Source organism: Elephas maximus, chromosome 3, assembly GCF_024166365.1.
Source record: "Elephas maximus indicus isolate mEleMax1 chromosome 3, mEleMax1 primary haplotype, whole genome shotgun sequence".
NCBI lineage: Eukaryota > Metazoa > Chordata > Mammalia > Proboscidea > Elephantidae > Elephas > Elephas maximus.
This window is the reverse complement of record NC_064821.1, coordinates 91,109,094-91,129,879: the sequence shown is the minus strand read 5'-3', so window position 1 is coordinate 91,129,879 and position 20,786 is coordinate 91,109,094. Positions and strand designations below refer to the sequence as shown.

Here is a 20,786-nt window from a genome sequence, read left to right as displayed (position 1 = left end):
ATAGAACAGCGGTTTGAGAGGGGAGGGATCCCCCCCCCCCCCAAGAATTGATGTTTTGGAATTATTTTTATATTTTCTCATTACGTTATTTTAAGATTTCTTCTAAATTCTTCAGTGTAAAGAAAGAATGTTTTTCTTAAATCAAACCAAATAGTTGAGCATATGGAATTTTTAATTTGGATAAGATAGGAATTGATCGTATACTTCAAGTAGGATAAAACGGTTAAGCACTCAACTACTAGCCCAAAGGTTGGCAGTTCAAACCCACCCAGAGGCACCTTAGGAGACAGGCCTGGCAGCCTGCTTCCAAAAGATCACAGCCTTGAAAATTCTATGGAGAGGTTTTATTCTGTATACGTAGAGTTGCCGTGAGTTAGAATCAAGCGGATGGCAACTAACAACAGCTCTAGGCAAAACTGAGAAATTGATCTCAGTTACCAATACCTGCTTCTCTCATTATTGAAACAAACAAGCAACAACAACAACAACAACAAAAAACCTATTACTACAGAGTCAGTGCCAACTCATGGTGACCCCACGTGTTAGAGTAGAACCGTTCCGTAGGGTTTTCTTGGTTGTAATATTTATGGAAGCGATCACCAGACCTTTCTTCTGTGGTGCCACTGCGTAGGTTTAGAAAGGCCAACCTTTAGGTTAGTAGCCGAGTACAAACCACCTGTGCCACCACTCAGGCAATATTTGAAGCAGAACCATATTTTATTCTTGCCTTCCTCTAAATAGTATTTACTCTGCATTTCATTACTACAACCCTTTTTCGCAACTAATCCTATTTGAATTATTTCTATTTATTTCTAAAATCTCATGCCCCATGACAGAGGAGACGTTTTAGAACATGGTATGTAATTCCTGGCACTAGGTAGGCTTTAACAAATATTTTTCAGTAAGTGAATTTTTGGTTCCCATTATACTTAGTGATTAATACTCTCTTCTACTAATTTGACCTTGAATTTCCTATAAATATAAAATTTTATGGACATAAGTATGATTTAACTTGATAATTTATTGTAGAAGCAACTTTAATATTATTTCATTAAGTGTTGTATAACCAACCCACTATCTATCAAATATTTGAAAAGTACGTCATTAATTACAATGAATTTAGTATACGAGACTTCCTTTATTACCTGTAAGTCAGATTGGTTAAGAGTTTTTTTTTAATCTTGATAAATTTCTGAATTTGCAGTATTGTAATTGTTAAATTCCTGAGATCTTAGAACTATTTCCATAAATGTAAAAAATGCAGAAATAAAAAGATTTCTGTAAATAGAGGAAATAAATATTATTGCCTTTCCTGAACCAAGCTCTCTGCTAGGTGTTTTAAGTGATTTTAGCTATTTAATTTTTGTGATAAATCCATTGCTGTCGAGTTGATTCTGACTCGTAGCAACCTTATTACACTCACAGCAACCCTATTACACTGCCCCATAGGGTTTCCAAGGCAGTAATCTACAGAAGCAGACTGCCACATCTTTCTCCTGTGGAGCGGCTGGTGGGTTTGAACCGCTGACCTTTCAGTTAGTAGCCAAGACATGTAAAAACACTTCCCTGGTTTATATATGAGGAAATTAAATGTTGTTAGGTGCTGTCAAGTCAGTTCAGACTCATAGCAACCCTGTGTACAACAGAACAAAACACTGCCCGGTCCTGCGCCATCCTCACAATAGTTAACGCTTGAGCCCGTTGTTGCTTAGAAATGGTAAATGACTTGCTTAGGGTCACATAACTGCAGGAATTTGAACACAGATCTTTGTACCCTAAGATTGGAAACGGAACTCTTCTGTCATGAGCCAAAGAGTTTGGTTTTTGGCAGCGAATAAGTAACCTAAGGAGAACTCAGTTGGGCAATGGAACTTAAGCTAAGGCTTAAGTTTGAAACTTTCAGTTGGTTTCTGATGGAAGATCTACCCCCTTCTTATATTTCCCCAGTCCCCCATTTAGACATAAGTTAGGTGCTTTCAAAACTGTACAATTACTTGTATGTATATCTATTTAGTTCTAATTTTTGTCCTCATTGTTATATGGTTACTTATTTTTATATCGCTCTCTCTTTTGGGTTGTAACTTATTTGAGGTCTCCTGTTATTTTTTTTTTTTGTTATATTTATCTGTGATTGCTGTCCCCTACCTTCTTCAGTACTTTAGAAAATGTGAAATGAACAATTCAGATGTCTTTAATATTTAATTTTACAGTGATAAAATGACTGCTGCATTCTGACATTTACCTTCAAATATAGCTGTGGCATTATATTTGTGTTTTTTTTTTTTTTTACTTTTATAAAAGAGTGTGTGTGTGTATGTGTACACATATATATACATATTACTATATATATATTGTTATATGCATATATAATATTTTAACAGCTTGTCAGAGCACCCCATGGGAGAGACTTCGATGACTCTTTGGAAAGGTGTGATGAGTATATGAACACAAGGCCATGTAGCAAGCCCCAGCATTCAGCGAGGACATTACTAGCCCATTCAGCACCCTCAACGATGCCTAAGCATTCTCCAAGCCCTGTGTTAAACCGAGCTTCTCTCAGGGAAAGGTAATATGTACTCTCTATTTCTGTACTAACCTTTTGAATAACCAGCATTAGAAAAGGGAAGGCAGCAATCCTGAATGTGATGTGAAGGCTACTCTTTGTGAAAGTTTAATTTGATTCTAAGAGCTTTACTTAAAATTGGTTTCATTTAGAACGTATTACACAGTATTAGATTACCCCTTCCTACCCCAGTTCCCTAAAAGTCAATTCTCTAGATATAACCCAAACCAAAAATAGGTCACTTTAACTCTAATTAAATTCTGTAGCTCTTAAAAGTAAAAAGTGATAGTATATAATCATTTTACTTTTTAGTGGATACATAGTTTATAATATGTTCATAATAGCATAGTATTAAAGACATGCCTTAAGTATACAAATAGTATAGATTATATTTTCCTTTCTATTACAATGACGATGCTTTCTATTGTTGGTAGATGGTATCTAGTTTCGTCAATTAATCTTCTCCCGTGTGAATCTTAATCACGTAAAAATTCCAGCCCTCCCTCTAAAAATGTGACCAAAGTCTGATACTTGTTAAATTTGGATGTGAAAGAAACAATTCCTCTGTGATATCTCTCGCTGTCTTTTTTGTTGTTGTTGATTCAAATGGGATATTCCGTACTCTCTCACAAATAGCTAGTAACATAGAAAACAAGAGTTGTCATAAATTAAAAAAAAAAAAAAAACCGTGAGTGTTTAAAAAATTTGTAGAAATTTGAAAGCCTAAGAGATACACTGTTAACCTAGAAATCAGTCAGTTTTTAAATACAGAATCAAAAACTAATATAGCACAGTAAATTGCTGCAGTGTATTAGAGCCATCAGGCATAATTAACAAAGTTTAAGTTAACTGTAGAGAGTAACAATTCAGCTCAAGAGCGTGTCAGTTTGGAGACTCTATTAAAATAAACTTATTTCCTCATCAACCCTCTAAGCATTCAAAATTCATATATGGAGACCGTAATCCTGAGATAGAGAATTTTGATTTCTGTTGCTTCTGGTCCATTTGAATCATGTCTAAGGGGATCATTGAGTTCTTAGGCTTGTATATACAAACTTTAAAGCTTAGTAGTTAGACACTCTTGAAGAGAGGGTTTTCTGCTGAACTCTGGTGACTTTCCTCTCAGTCTCAGGGGACTTCCCTTGATTTCCGTGTCTGCTCCGATGTTCAGGCATTTAGCTGGTTCCTACCTTCCTTTTATCTACTTTTAGAATTAAGCACTTGTAGTTTTGCGGTTTAGGTCCTTTGCTATGTCTATAAGTTTTCAATATATATATATATTTTTTTTTACCTGTAGCTCCTTTTATAAATATCTGTATCTCATTTTATAAATATTGTTTTATTTTTCTACCTGTTCACATATTTTGCAGACGTATTCTTGTAAATTCACCACTATGGTACAATATCAGTTTTAGTCCTGTGTAGCTTATTCTTGTATACAGTTTTGGCCCAGCTGGGAGTCTGTTCTATCCAAGTTGATAAATTCTTCAGTAAGGCTATATTCAAAAATGCTTCACTGAGGATAGCTAAAGTCAGCTATCCCTTTATTCATATTTCAGTGAATGGGGTGGCTTGGAGTAAACAGTGGCATTTTGCACATTATTATCACGCTGGATGGTAGATATGGATAAGTGCTTCTTTGCTAGAAGGAAATTAGTATTTCTAATGTTAGACATTACCTATTTTGCTTATAGCTTGAGGGCAGTCGAGGTGCTTTTAAAATAAAAGAAGATAATGACATGTTATTTCTGAACTTCTTGTCTAAATAAATTTAAAAAATTATTGGTTCACTCTCTGGGGCAGGCACGATAAATAAGCATTTTTATTTTCACCAAGACAGAACAGCTCTCACTTGAGTGTATTTTCAGATAAAATCTATATTTAGTATCTAAATTAAAATAAAATATTTTATGGTCATATTGCTAGGAACAAAAACATTTTATTTTTTTAATACACCGAGGACCACATCTTCAAATATAAGACAGTCTTTCACCTGGCTTTTCCTAGGCCCCTCAGCAGTATACTTACAGAGTGTTTATATAATCCATTGGAACTGATAAACAGTTTAAACTGATGGAACTGTGAATTGTGTGTCCCAGGAAAAATTGGGAGCATGACAGAACATACAGTATAGGAGTTTATCTGGGTACATATTCATTCAAATTAAATAAGTTTTCTTTAAGATTGTAACAATATGCCTACACCTTAATCATGTATATGAAAAAACAGATTTTTAAAACTCTATCAGTGACTTCAAGTGAATGAATTCCTTTATTTATAGTGAAGGTGCTTTTTGCTTTAAGCCCATTTTAAAAAAACCTCCAATAGAAGTTAGCACATCATAAAATGATTTCAATTTAGATTACAAGTGTTATGTTTCAGAAGCAGTTTTCTTCCCAAGGTGGTATAAATATTAATATTATGACTGAAAATTTGTATTAGGCTTTATAGTTCTTATTAAAATTAGACCTAAGAGATTCTAGCAAATCTAATTTAAAAAGAGCTGATACTCTTTTTAATCACGCTTAAGGTTTTGGTTTTTATAATTTACAGATTAGTAGGCAAACATTCCTTATACCACAGTGCAGACTAGTGGATCTTCCAATAGTGTCATTGAAGAGACCCACTTGGAGCTACATATCTGGGTCTCAGATTTCCAAGATGTGCCACATATATAGCAAATAACAAAATCTGCCAGTATATTTGCATTGGTGCATTTTCCAAATGCAGAAGATGAAATTGTAGATACAGTTGATCATCCATTATTGACTGTGTTCTTTAAAACATATGTAAACAATTTGTCCTGCTTAACAGGGCTCGTCACTAGCCAGAATCAACTCCGCTGCAACTGACAACAGTGGTTTATATTTTGTGTAAACCTATAAAATTGTAACTTTGTAAGAACAAATTGGAAAGAAAAAGCAAAGGTTTAAGCTACGCGCTAGCGTTTACTCATTCCTTTATAGAGGAATTATCGATAACACTTTGTACAGATGCATCAGAATCAGATGGCTGTGGACGTTTTATTTATTTGTAGAAGACAAAGCGGCTTAACTATGTTAACACCAGTTTTGAGTTTGAGAAGGGCATAAGAAAGAGGAGGCGGATGCTTTATTTCTTCTTTGAAATCTTTAATTCCAACCTTCAGACTCTCTAATACAAGTCTGTAGAATACTGATATTATTTTTATTTCCTATTTTTCAATAAATATATATATTTTAAAAATAGACTTATTGCAGAGAATAGAAGGTGTTATCATCTGTGTTGGAGAGGGGACCATTCGGTTTCTATAGTCCCCTGTACTCTGAAAGAGTAAGAGCATGGTTGGATTCTAAATAATATTTTTACATATTATACACATTTAGTTTGATTTCATAAAATTAGTTTTATTTTTATGTACACAGAAAGGAATTTCTTCACATACTCTAAGAGACTATGATTAAATTACCAGAGAATAGGAACTAATTTTAAAAGCACTGTATATAGAATTACCATTCTAATATGAAAATCTGTATCTTTACTTAGATATAAAGCTCTAAAGACTTATTTATGGAAATCGTTAAAATGGTGAGATATATAGATATGTTCTCCCAAATGCATGCCAGGCTTTATTACTAAGACTATTTATTGAACGTATGTCGAAGACTTAATACTACAGCTGAGAATCCAGACCTAATACCTGGTTTTATGCCCACCCACTCTGAATCAAAGAAAGAAAATATGCTATTGTGTATATGTTATCAAATAGGGATTAGAAAAAAATGACTTTCTGTATCTAGCATTTGGGAATTTGGAAATATTTGTTTTTCTCTCCTTCTAGCTACAAGTCATCTTTGCTTTTTATGCCTACAGATTCCATTCTGATTGGTGTTCACCTTCAAACTGTGATGAGATCCATGACCGGGTAAAAAATGTCTTGAAATCACACCAGGCTCATCAAAGACATATATATGTTAGTTTCTAAAGTTTTCTCTTGACGATTTTTTACAATGGGGGTGGGTGGGAACCCACCCAGATGCTTAAAGCTTGCAATATTTAGTTACTGGGAAGAAAAAAGAAATTTCCATTTGATACAAGCCAATTCTTTCATGAAAGGCAACGTATCTAACTTCCTCCTTGACCTGAGCTCTTATGCAAAATGTTTGACACAGATTTTCTTGAATGTAAACAATGTTACTGATAATTATAAAGAGTAGTGATTTTATGATAATTATTTTCACAGCCTTCAAAATATGGGAAGTCTTGTTTTGTGGTCCAGTATAAAGCAATTCCTTTTGCTGCAAATAGATTTGATTCCAAATGGTAGCACCAGGGAAGGGGGTGAAAAATTGTACTTTGAAGACCTTCCCAGCTGATTTTTATGTTAATTAAATATTTAAAAGAGGAAAAGAGCAGGTCAGGTATATCAGGTTTAGAGTTAGAGAACATCAATGTGAGAATATTTTCTGAGTTAGGATGAAACATATACATGAATGACTGCTGGGAAATAATGAAAATACCTTCTTTCTGTGTTTGTTTCTTCACTAATTAAAAACGAAACACACAATCATTTATCTTCAGTGTCACGTTGGGCACTCAACTTGGCCCGTGGGTATAACTGGATCATGTGACCTTGGAATCAATGTGTAGATTTTTAAATTTCTACATGAATACTATTTTTATTAAGTTTGTTTTCAAAGTATAATATACATACAGAAAATGCACAAATCCTAAGTAACAGCTTGATGAATTATAATCAAATGAAGAGATTTAGGTAAACTATCAGATTAAGAAATAAAACATTACCGGCTCTAGAGAAAGCCGTTCCTGTCTCCTCCCAGCTACTACCACTCCAAAGGTAAATTCTTCTAACTTCTAACAGCTAGACTAGTATTGCATGTTTTGATCTTTATATAAATGGCATCCTTTTTATGTCTATCCTTTTTATTTTGTCTGACTTGTTTCCCTCAACATTGTTTTTGTAACTCAGACATTTTGTTATATGTAGCAACAGTTCTTCATTCTGGTTGTTGTATGGCATTTCCTTGTGTGAAAATACTATTTATCCCTCTGTTAGTGGACGTTTGGGTGGTTTCTGGTTTGGACTATTATGGATGGAGCTGCTATGAGCAGCTTAGACATGTCTTTGGGAAACATTGTATACATTTTATTTGGGGAAATACTTACCAATGAAATTGTGTAGTCATAGGGCATGTGTATATTCAGCGTTAGTTGTTGTTGTTAGGTGCCATCGAGTCAGTTCTGACTCATAGCAACCCTGTGCACAGCAGAACGAAACACTGACCAGTCCTGCACAATCGTTATAATCGTTGTTATGCTTGAGCTGGTTCCAGCCACTGTGTCAATCCACCTCGTTGAGGGTCTTCCTCTTTTCCCCTGACCCTGTACTCTGCCACAATGTCCTTCTCCAGGGACTGATCCCTCCTGACAACATGTCCAAAGTATGTAAGATGCAGTCTTGTCATTCTTGCTCCTAAAGAGCATTCTGGTTGTACTTCTTCCCAAGCAGATTTGTTCATTCTTTTGGCAGTCCATGGTATATTCAATATTCCTTGCCAACACCACAACTCAAAGTCATCAATTCCTCTTTGGTCTTTCTTATTCATTGTCCAGCTTTCACATGCATATGATGCAGTTGAAAACACCATGACTTGGGTCAGGCACACCTTAGTCTTCAAGGTGACATCTTTGCTTTTCAGCACTTTAAAGAGGTCCTTTGCAGCAGGTTTACCCAATGCAGTGCGTCCTTTGATTTCTTGACTGCTGTTTCCATGGGTGTTGATTGTGGATCCAAGTAAAATGAAATCCTTTACGACTTCAATCTTTTCTTTGTTTATCATGATGTTGCTCATTGGTCCAGTTGTGAGGATTTTTGTTTTCTTTATGTTCAGGTGCAATCCATACTGAAGGCTGTGGTCTTTGATCTTCATTAGTAAGTGCTTCAAGTCTTCTTCACTTTCAGCGAGCAAGGTTGTGTCATCTGCATAACGCAGGTTGTTAATGAGTCTTCTCCAATCCTGATGCCCCATTCATTTTCATATAGTCCAGCTTCTCGGATTATTTGCTTAGCATACAGATTGAATGCGTGTAGTGAAAGGATAGAACCTGACACACACTTTTCCTGACTTTAAACCAATCAGTATCCCCTTGTTTTATCTGTACAACTGCCTCTTGATCTATGTAAAGGTTCCTCATGAGCACAATTAAGTGTTCTGGAATTCCCATTCTTCACAGTGTTATCCAGAATTTGTTACGATCCACACAGTTGAATGCCTTTGCATAGTCAGTAAAACACAAGTAAACATCCTTCTGGTATTCTCTGCTTTCAGCCAGGATTCATCTGACATTAGCAACAATATCCCTGGTTCCACATCCTCTTCTGAAACCAGCCTGAATTTCTGGCAGTTCCCTGTTGATATACTGCTGCAGCCGTTTTTGAATGATCACCTTTCTTGGGAATAGGCATAAATATGGATCTCTTCCAGTCAGTTGGCCAGGAAGCTGTCTTACATATTTCTTGGCATAGACGAGTGAGCACCGCCAGCACTGCATCTGTTTGTTGAAACATCTCAATTGATATTCCATCAATTCCTGGAGCCTTGTTTTTCGCCAATGCCTTCAGAGCAGCCTGGGCTTCTTCCTTCAGTACCATCAGTTCCTGATCATATGCTACCTCTTAAAATGGTTAAACATCGACCAGTTCTTTTTGGCATAATGACTCTGTGTATTCCTTCCATCTTCTTTTGATGCTTCCTGTATCGTTTAATATTTTCCCCATAGAATCCTTCACTATCGCGACTCGAGGCTTGAATTTTTTCTTCAGCTCTTTCAGTGTAAGAAAAGTCAAATGTGGTTTTCCCTTTTGGTTTTCTATCTCCAGCTCTTTGCATATGTCATTATAATACTTCAGTTTGTCTTCTTGAGCTGCCCTTTGAAATCTTCTGTTCAGTTCTTTTACTTCATCGTTTCTTCCTTTTGCTTTAGCTGCTGGACATTCGAGAGCAAGTTTCAGAGTCTCCTCTGACATCCATCTTGGTCTTTTCTTTCTCTCCTGTCTTTTCAGTGACCTCTTGCTTTCTTCATGTATGATGTCCTTGATCTCATTCCACAACTCATCTGGTCTTCAGCCACTAGTGTTCAATGCATCAAATCTATTCTTGAGATGTCTCTAAATTCAGGTGGGATATACTCAAGGTCATATTTTGGCTCTCATGGACTTACTCTGATTTCCTTCCGTTTCAGCTTGAACTTGCATATGAGCAATTAATAGTCTGTTCCACAATCAGCCCCTGGCCTTGTTCTGACTGATGCTGTTGAGGTTTTCCATTGTCTCTTTCCACAGATGTTGTCAGTTCGATTCCTGTGTGTTCCATCTGGCGAGGTCCATCTGTGTAGTCACTGTTTATGTTGGTGAAAGAAGGTATTTGCAATGAAGAAGTCATTGGTCTTGGAAAATTCTATTATTTGACCTCTGGCATTGTTTCTATCACCAGGGCCGTATTTTCCAACTACCGATCCTTCTTTGTTTCCAACTTTCCCATTCCAATCACCAGTAATTATCAATGCATCCTGATTGCATGTTCAGTCAATTTCAGACTGCAGCAGATGATAAAAGTCTTCTATTTCTTGATCTTTGGCCTTAGTGGTTGGTGCATAAATTTGAATTACAGTCGTTTTAACTGGTCTTCCTTGTAGGCATATAGATATTATCTTATCACTGACAGCGTTGTACTTCAGGGTAGATCTTGAAGTGTTCTTTTTGATGATAAATGCAATCCCATTCCTTTTCAAGCCGTCATTCCCAGCATAGTAGACGATATGATTGTCCGATTCAAAATGGCCAATACCAGTCCATTTCAGCTCATTAACGCCTAGGATATTGATGTTTATGTGTTCCATTTCATTTTTGAGGATTTCGAGTTTTCCTAGATTCGTACTTCGTACATTCCAGGTTCCGATTATTAATGGATGTTTGCAGCTATTTTTCCTCATTTTGAGTTGTGCTACATCAGCGAATGAAGGTCCCGAAAGCTTTACTCTGTCCACATCATTAAGGTTTTCTCTACTTTGAGGAGGCAGCTCTTGTTTGTAGATATTGCCACAGAATATTCCAAGTGGTTTTAGCAGTTACACTCACTATCATGTATGTAAGTTCTATTTGTTCCATGTCCTGATACTTGATTGATTTTGTGTGCATGTGTGCATGCGTGTGTGTTTTCATTTTGGCATTCTGATAGGTAAAAAATAGTTTATCATGTAATAGTTTTAATTTATAGTTTCCTGATAACTAATGAACGTCAGCCTTATTTTATATGTTGGCCTTTTGGATACCCTGTTATGTGAGTGCCTGTTCAAGTCATTTGCCTGTGAGAGGTTGTCTACCTTTCTCTCATTGGTTTGTTAAGATCTCCATATAGATTCTTGATAAGAGTTCTTAGATGTGTGTATTTCAGTTTTCCTTTCCCACTCTATTCCTTGCCTTTCATTCTCTTAAGGGTAATGTAATCTACTTCATTTTTTTTTTTTTTTTGGTTTTGGGTGATCAGTTTTAGAATTTCTACCTACTTTAAGACTTTCCTCCTCTGTTTTCTCCTAAATTCTTTTTGTTTTCTTTCACATTTAAATATATGATCTATTTGGAATTTCTTTTTTTCTTCTTTATAAGGGTAGGTAGATGGCAAGTTTCAAGTTCAGATCTCATGATTATGGATTTGTCTAGTTTTCATTTTAGTTCTGTTAATTTTATTTTATATATTTTGAAGCTGTGTCATTGGTTGGCTACATATTTCAGACTGTGATATATGCCTAGTGGATTTGACATTTTGTTCTAAAATGTCCTTTTCTTTTTTATTATTCTTTATAAAGTATGTTATGCCAGTTAAGCTAGATATTCCCCAAGATCATCGTCCCTACAGCCCTCAGTCCAGCAATTTTGTCCCTCAGGGAGTTTGGATGTGTCTATGGAGCTACCATGACCTTGCCTTGTATAGGTTGTTCGGGCTTTCCCAGTGTTGTATACTATCTTACCCTTTACCAAAGTTTGCACTTATCTAAAATATTCTTTATCTCTATTAATATTCCTTGCCTCACAGTGTATTTTATCTTTGACTTTGTGTTCAGTAGTTTTACTATGATATATGTATACGTGACTTTCTTGGATCACTTTTGTGTTAATATTGCAGTATCCTTGTATTTGTAGGTTGATGTCTTTCATCGGTTTTGGAAAATCCTTAGCCATTTGTCTTTAAACATTACTTCTGCCCCAATATTTACTCTCTTTCTGGGACTCCCAGTTACACTTACATAAAGTATGTAGAATGTGTCTCACTTACGTAGACATTGTCTCACATGTATTTTATCTTATTTTGATAAGAAACATGTTTTCATTCTTTTTTCTCTCTCTTCTTCAGTTTGCATATTTGTTTTTGACCTGTCTTCTCATGTTTGTATTAATGTTAAAACTATTTGAAATGGACCAACTCCTTGGAAGATGCAAACTACCAAAAATAGATATATCAGTAGTTATGTATCTATTAAAGAAATTGAATTTGTATTTAAAAATATTCCAAAGAAGAAAGTGCTAGGTCTAAGTGGCTTCTCTGGTGAACTCGACCAGACCTTTAAGGAAAATAACACCATTGTTACAGTCTTTTCCTGAAACTAGAAGGAGGAGGAAAACTTCCCAACTCGTTTTGTGAGGTCAACATTTACCCTAATGCTAAAACCAAAAAGAAAATTACAGACCAGTATTTCTCATGAACATATAGACAGAAATCCTCAGCAAGACATTTCAGTAGACACAGAAAAAGCCATTGACAAAATTCAACACCAATTTACAGTAAACACTCTCAAGAAAGTAGGAGTAGAAAGAAGTTTCTTTACCCTTATAAAGGACATCTGTGAAAATCATACAGCTAATATTAACTTAATGGTGAAAGACTGAATGTTTTCCCCCTTTATTCAGGAATAAGAGAAGGATGCCCTCATTCACCACTCCTTTTAACATCATCCTGGGACTCTTTTATAGTGCAATAAGAAACAGAAATAAAGGGCATACAGGTTGTTGTTATGTGCTGTCAAGTTGGTTCCAACTCATAGCGACCTTATAGGACAGAGTAGAACTGTCCATTAGGGTTTCCTAGGCTGAAATCTTTATGGGAGCAGATTGCCAGGTTTTTTCTCCTGCAGAGACACTGGTGATTTTGAACGACCAACCTTTTGGTTAGCAACTGAACACTTTAACCATTGCACCCCAAGGACTCCTTATACTGTATTTGCAGATGATATAATTGTCTATATACAAGGATCTGTAAAAAAAAAAAAAAGAACCCCTAGAACTAGTAAGTGAGTTTAGCAAGCTCACAGACTACAAGATTAGTATACAAAAGTCAAAAGGGTTAGCAGCAGGGGGGGATACAAAAGTCTAATGCTTTTCTGTATACCAGCACCGAACAATTGGAATTTGAAATTAGAATATCCACAGCATTTACAGTGCCAAAAACCAAGCAAACCTGTAGCCGTTGAGTCAATTCCAATGACTAGCAAGTAGCAGTAGAATTTGAAGTGATTAAGTATAATTCTAACAAAATGTGTGTAAAATATGCATTCTGGGAACTATAAAACACTGATGAAAGAAATCAAAGAATATAGAAATAAGTAGAGATACCATGTTCACAGACTACACTCAATGTTGTTAGGATGTCAGTTTTCCTTAGTTGGATCTCTAAATGTAAACTCCAATCAAAATCTCTAAACTCCAATCAAACTCCCAGCAGTTTTTTTGTTTTGTAGATATTGACAGGCTGATTCTAAAAGAAAGACAAAGGAACTAAAAAAGCCAAAACAATACTAAAAAAAAAAAAAAAGGTTAGAGGACTAACTACTTAATTTTAAGGCTTACTATAAGGAACAGCAATCCAGACAGTATGATATTGGCCAAATGATGGGCACAGGTTAATGGAACAGAGTAGAGATCCTAGAAGTAGACCTGCACAAATATTGTCAACTGATTTTTCAGAAAACGTGCAATGTCAACTAATTGGAGAATTTGCATTTGCTGTCTTTTCAGCAAACGGTGCTACAACAACAACAAAAAATGTACCTTGCCACATACATCTGTCCTTATACAAAAATGATTTAAAATAGATCACGGACCTTAAATATAAAACTATAAAATTTATTGAAGAAAATACAGTAGATAATCTGTGTAATCTTAGATTTGGGTATATACCTAGGAGGGAATTGCTGGGTCATATAGGTAATTCTGGTGCCCTGGTGGCACAGTGGTTAAGAACTGTGGCTGCTAAACAAAAAGTTAGCAGTTTGAATCTACCAGCCACTCCTTAGAAACCCTGTGGGGAAGCTCTGCTGTGTCCTATAGAGTCACTATGAGTCAAAATCAACTCGACGGCAATGAGTTTGGTTTGGTTTTTGGTGTTAAGGTTGGGCTGGACATAGTGACTTGCTTCTAATGAAGTATGGAAAGAGAAACGGTAATGATGGTGGAGAAATCTGGCAGATACTTCTTAATGAAGTGATTAAGTTTAACACCACCAGTGGTATCTCATGTTGATATCATGTATCTCCTGATATCATGTGATATGAAGGAAAATTCTCTGTGATACTATTTTCCAAAACCTTGGTCTAAACATGAGAAAACATCAGACAAAACCAAGCTGAAGGACACCCTATGAAACACCAGAACAGTACTCTTTGAAACTGCCATAGTCGTGAAAAATAAGGAAGGACTGGAACCTGTCGCAGATTGGAAGAGACCAAAAAGAGTGGCGACTAAATGCAGCATGGTATTCTGGATTGGATCCTGGAACACAAAACATGCATTATTGGAAAAACTGGTGAATTCAAAATAAAGTCTGCAGTTTAGATAATGAGTATAGTACCAATGTTAATTTCTCAGTTTTGACAAAGGTAACATGGTTATAAAAGATGTTAACATTAAGAGAAGATGGGTGAAGAATACTTAGGAACTGTCTATACTGTCTTTATAACTTTTCTGTAAGCCTAGATATTCCAAAATGAAAAAGTTGAAACTACTGAACTTTTAATTTCAGCACTTTGGGCCTTAAACTGATTCTGGACCCCTTCCCTCTCTCAGGTCCTATGTCTAATTCTTATCTTCTCAGGCAAGGCAGTAGAAAACTCCCTTCTGCTTTGCAGAGGCTTACTAGTTGGCGTTTTGTCCCATCTCCCTGCACAGCTTCAGGCATTCTGCAGGTGTTTTGAAGGAACAATCAGCTCATATTTGTGCCCATCATATCTTACTGGATTTTGACCCCTCACATCTTAAGTTTTGTTCTTCCAGCACAGCGAGACTGCCAAAACCCTGCTGGTTTCTTTGTCCTCTAGCAGTAGACCTTGGCTGAACAAACATAGATTCTCAACATTTTGTTCTATGCCCAGAATCCACAAATGCCCCCAAGAGAAAACCAGCTACAGAGCGTTAGCTTACCTCTCAGATGTTCTCCCCTCTCTGGAATCTTGGCACCACTGAAACTGCTGTTTAAGCAGCTTTCTTTCTAATGCTTTCTAAACAACAAAAAATTATATATCAATGTGTGTGAGTATGTGTGTATATATATGTACATATATATAAAGCTCTGGTGGTGTGGTGGTTAAGAGTTCGACTGCTAACCAAAAGGTCAGCAGTTTGAATCCACTAGCTGCTCCTTGGAAACCTTATAGGGAAGTTCCACTCTGTCCTATAGGGTATGAGTTGGAGTCAACTCGATTGCAACAGGTTTGGTTTTTGGTATATATATATATGTATGTATGTATGTATGTATCATTTAAGGATATGTCACTTTGAGGACTAAGGTGTGCCGTGGTATTTTCGGTCACCTCATATGCATGTGAAAGTTGGACAATGAATAAGAAAAACTGAAGAAGAATTGATGCCTTTGGATTATGGTGTCGGTAAAGAATATTGAATATACCATGGACTGCCAGAAGAAACAAATCTGTCTTGGAAGAAGTACAGCCAGAGTGCCCCTTATAAGTGGGGATGGAGAGACTTCATCTCATGTACTTTGGACATATTTTCAGGAAGAACCAGTCCCTGGAGAAGGACATCATGCTTGGTAAAGTAGAGGGTCAGTAAAAAAGAGGAAGACCCTCAAAGAGATGGATTGATGCAATGGCTGCAACAACGGGCTCAAGCCTAATAAGGATTGTAAGGATGGTGCAGGACCGGGCAGTGTTTTTGCTCTGTTGTACATGGGGCCACTGAGTGTTAGAACTAACTCGACGGCACTTAACATTTGTTGAGTATTTTTCACCAAACGTGTATACTTTTTTTCATGGCCCTATGGAAACCACTGGGAATATCTTTATAAAATCAAAGTGGCTGCCCTTTAGGAATTTATATAGTCCAATGATTATTTAATAAGTGAATATGAGCCAGAAGAATAACTGTGGGGCAGTATATGGTTAAGTATAAGATGCATTAGCATTAATTGCCATAGTTTTTTCCAGAGAAAAACTGAAATTGATTAATAAAAATGATATTAAACACTTGCTGTAGTCCAAGCACTATGCACATGTTATTCCATTTTATTCTGACAAAAATCTTATGAAGCAAGTACTGAGAAGTTAAATGACTTGTATAATGTCATGTAGCTATATAAGATGATTGGAAACAGGATTTGAATCCAGGTTAACACCCTTTTCTCTTAACCACTAAGTTCTACAGAGGTAAACACACAAACCCAGTAATATGCCCAAACATAAACACATAAAAACGTACAATCACGAATCTATAGACACATACATGTTCAGAAACAGAGACAGAAGTAATGTTAACATACTATCAACTATAACGTGAAACACATTTTCCCTAGACCCAGGTCTGACCGAAGACCATATGTTTCCTACTTAAACAGTGGTCATAGACAAAGGTAAAAAGTACACCACCTTAAATATAAAAATCAGGTGTGATTTTTACTTTTCAAAGAATTTATTTAAATATCAGTCTCTTCTAGGACAGTTTGAAAGTCCTTTATGAGTCATTAAATATTTGAGCAGTACAGAGAAGAGAAAAACAAAATGTCAGAAGTTTGACAATCATTTAAAAATGAAGGGAACCCATCTCTAATAAGCTAACAGAAGTCAGTAGGGAAAGAAAATTCTATGTAAAATGAAACCCAAAGACAAAAAAAAACAGCAACCACCCAACGTTTTGGTTTTCACATTGTGTAAGAAGATATAAGTCAGCCAAAACCAGATCAGTTTACCAAAGTTCCCAGCCTTTTACTATTTTCTATTTTCTCCTCAGATCTAAACCCCAGGTTCTGGTACCTTTGGGCAGAAATAACAGAGAGTATATGACTTAATCCTGTCAAACTGCCCTGTCTAGAAGTATATATTGCTTTAAATAAAACTTACTGTCAAAATTTTGAGGAACAATCCAGTTAAAGCAGAAAGTTGGTATTGGGCCAGATCATGGAAAAGCAGGGTAAATTTAGACTTTATCCTGAAATCTAGGTCATGAAGTCAGATGTATTCAAGGCTCAAGTAAGTTTTGAGTAATGTGGCCAATAGGGAAAATATATAACCTCTGAAAGAGATAGCCACTACTCAGCTCTAGTTAAGTGTTGCCATGTAAGAATTCAGGCACAGTGCTGCCAAATCTTCCAGTTATTTTTTTAAAATACTGACTTTTATATAAATTTGTTGTCAACTAATTCAAATGAAAAATGAAATACTTTGTGGTCCAAACAAAATATATATACCAGCTGCTAGTTGGCCATCTCTCCTTTAGAAAGTAGAGGGCCGCTGAAATATTTAAGTGTATGATTAGTATTTTTCTTTAATGAAATGAATTTGGTAACATTAAGTGGTTAGTTGGCTTGGAGAAAGAGTAAGAATTTTGGATGAGATTTGCCAAAATAATATGATGAAAGAATAAATCAGGAGAAGGGTATGTGATTTGCCAAGAAATATGGTTTAGCTTTTAAAACCTTGAAGTTGAGTAATAAATTTAGCTAACATTTATTGAATTCCTACTATATACCATGCACTGAACTAAGTGCTCTTTTATGAAGGCTCTGGAAACAGTCTCTTGGGCAAGTTACTTCTCTGTGTTTTCTCAGGTTTCTTGTGACTGTTAATAGAGGTAGTATATGTCATGGGCTTAGAAGAATGCTGGCATAAAGAAAACACTAAAGTGTTAGCTATGCCCTTTTTGTAAGTCACCTATCTGGTGGTGAAATGGATATTATCATAAGGAACTGAGAGGTCAGTCTTACCAGGAATTTATCAGACTTAATATCTTTTCCCTGTAAAAAAAGACTCGTTTTATTGCCTTGATTGGTTTTGTTGCCTCTTTTACTTTATTGATCTTTGCTCTGTCATTTCATTCCTTCCCCTTTCTTTGGAATTAATTTTCTATTCCTTTTACAAACTTTAGGTGACTTTTTAAATCATTGATTTTCAGACTTTCTCCTGATTGTGTACATGTATTTAACCTGTAGTTTTCTCTCTAAGCAATGTGTTAACTACATCCCGTAAATTTTAATGTCATAGTTTCACCACCATTTGGTTAAAAATATTTTGTAATTTCCATTATAATTTTTTTTTCTTTTACCTTTGGATTATTTCTAGACAGTTTTTTCGGGGGGGTGTAGGGAGATCTGTCAAAGATTTCATTCTACTTGGATCCACAATCAAAACCCATGGAAGCAGCAGTCAGGAAATAAATGATGCATTGCATTGGGCAAATCTGCTGCAAAAGACCTCTTTAAAGTGTTCAAAAGCAGAGATGTCACATTGAGAACTAAGGTGTGCCTGACCCAAGCCATGATATTTTCGATCACTTCGTATGCTTGCAAAAAGCTGGACAATAATTAAGGAAGACCAAAGAAGAATTGATGTATTTGAATTATGGTGTTGGTGAAGGTTACTGACTATACCATGGACCCTCAATGAGACAGACTGACACAGTGGCTGCAACCATGGGCTTAAGCATAACAGTGATCATGAGGATTGCTCAGGACCGGGTAGTGTTTCATTCTGTCGTATGTAGGGTCACTATGAGTCGGAACCAACTCAGTGACACCTAACAACAACAACAGGGAGATTGGTGTTGTTAATTTTTTTTTCTTTCATTGCTTTTAGCCTCATTGTACTGTGCTTTGAGAACACACTCTGATTTTTCAGTGCGCTGTAATTTCATGATACTTTCTTTACGGCCTCGTATGTGTTCACTTTGTTTCCATGTGTACTTCAGAAAATGTAACATCTGTTGTTGTTGGTTGTAGGGTACTTGACAAGTAGTTCACATCTGTTAATTGTGGTTCAGTTCATCTTTATCTTTACTGACTTTTTTCTTGTCTGCTTGTTCTGTCAGAGAGAGAAAAAGAGAGAGCAATTTAAATAAATCTCCCACTATAATTTGAGTATTCTATTTCTTCTTTTAGATTTTACAATTCTGACGTTTTATACTTTGGGGCTGTATGATTAATCAAAAACAAAAACAAACCCGTTGCAGTCAAGTCGATTCCAACTCATGGTGACCCTACAGGACAGAAAAGAATTGTCCCATAGTGTTTCCAGGGAGTGGCTGTTGGATTCAAATTGCCGACCTTTTGGTTAACAGCCGAGCTCTTAACCACTTTGCCACCAGGCCTCCACTATGTAATTAGGTGCATATAAGAAAAGGTGAATTGTACCATTATTAAATGTCCCTCTTCATTTCTAGTGTTAATGGGTGCATATAGGTTTAGGATTGTGTTTCTCTTCTGTTTGATTCCCCCATTTATTGTAGTGAAATGTCTTTATTCTAGGAAACTTCTTGCCTTCAGGTATAGTTTGTCTGACACATTGACTTTCTTTTGGTTAATATTTGCTTAGTATTATTTCTTCATCCTCGACTTTTATTGTGTCATGATTCTTAAGATGTGTCTCATATAGTTGGGTTTTATATTACTTAGTGTTTCCCTTGGTTTATTTTGTGTATTTATTTAATTGTACTGTTGAATTTGTTACCATTTTCTTTCTATTATTTCCTGATCAATGTGTTTATGTCCTTTTTTTATCTCCTTTATGCCTTCTTTGACAATGAAATATTTTTGTTCCCTTTTTTTCGTATTTTAACTTGTAGGCTATATATTCTATATTTGCTTATTGTTCTTTTAGTAGTAGCTTTATAAAACACAGCATATGTCCTTTATTATAGTCTAATTCAAAATTTTTTTTTGTTTTACTAGTTTTCTGACAATGCTAGAATCTTAGAACACCTATACTCTACTCACACCCCCTCCCTTTTAGAGTTATTCTTGTAATGCATTTTAATTCAACATGTATTTTAGACTCCGTGAGACATTGATACTTTTGTATAGTAATATTTATTTCTATTTGCCTACATATTTGCCCTTTTTGGTGCTCTTTGTTCTTGGACCCTATTTCCATTTTGGATCCTTTCACCTGAAGAATTTCCTTTAGTGTTTCTATTAGTGCCCTGTAGGACTGAGTAGAACTGCCCCATAGAGTTTCCAAGGAGCACCTGGCAGATTCAAACTGCCGACCCTTTGGTTAGCAGCCATAGCGCTTAACCACTGTGTCACCAGGGTTTCCGTTAGTGCAGGCCTGCTGGTAACAATTTTCCCATTTTTATTTGTCTTACATATCAAATTTGTAAAGGATTTTCCCCCATTGGATATAGATGTCTATGTTGGACATTGTTTTCTTTCTGTACTTTAAAAAAGATGTCACTACATTGTCTTATGGCTTCCATCGTTTCACTTAGAAGTCATTGTCAGTCTCATTCTTGATCCTTTGAAGGTAATGTATTTGTTATCTCTGGCTTCTTTTAAGATTTTTTTCTTTAGCTTTGGTTTTTAAAGATGTGGTTTTATGGTTTTATGTATTAACCCTGTTTGGTATGCTCAGAGGTTCTTGAATCTGTGAATTCATGACATTAATTTTGAAATTCTGGCCCATTGTACCTTCATATGCCTCCTTTATTCCTTTCTTTTTGGGTGTCCAGTTACTTCTGTCCCCGATGCATCAGTTTGTCGTACTGTGGGGGCTTGTGTGTTGCTATGATGCTGGAAGCTATACCACCAGTAATCAAATACCACCATGTCACCCATGGTGGACAGTTGAACTTCCAGACTAAGACAGACTTAGGAAGTAGGACCCGGCGATCTACTTCTGAAAAGAATTAGCCAGTGAAAACCTTATGAATAGCATCAGAACATTGTCTAAT

At 35.9% G+C, this 20,786-nt stretch overlaps 1 protein-coding gene across 3 annotated transcripts in view; it reads left to right on the top strand.

Annotated features, from left to right (window-relative positions):
* Window positions 1-20,786, top strand: part of SPATA6 (spermatogenesis associated 6) — a 186,229-nt gene that overhangs the window by 135,379 nt on the left and 30,064 nt on the right. For all 3 annotated transcript variants that reach the window (XM_049879239.1, XM_049879238.1, XM_049879240.1), the window contains 2 exons: window positions 2,382-2,566; window positions 6,416-6,515. In XM_049879239.1, coding sequence (XP_049735196.1) covers window positions 2,382-2,566; window positions 6,416-6,515 — 285 coding nt within the window. The remainder of the gene's footprint in view (window positions 1-2,381; window positions 2,567-6,415; window positions 6,516-20,786) is intronic.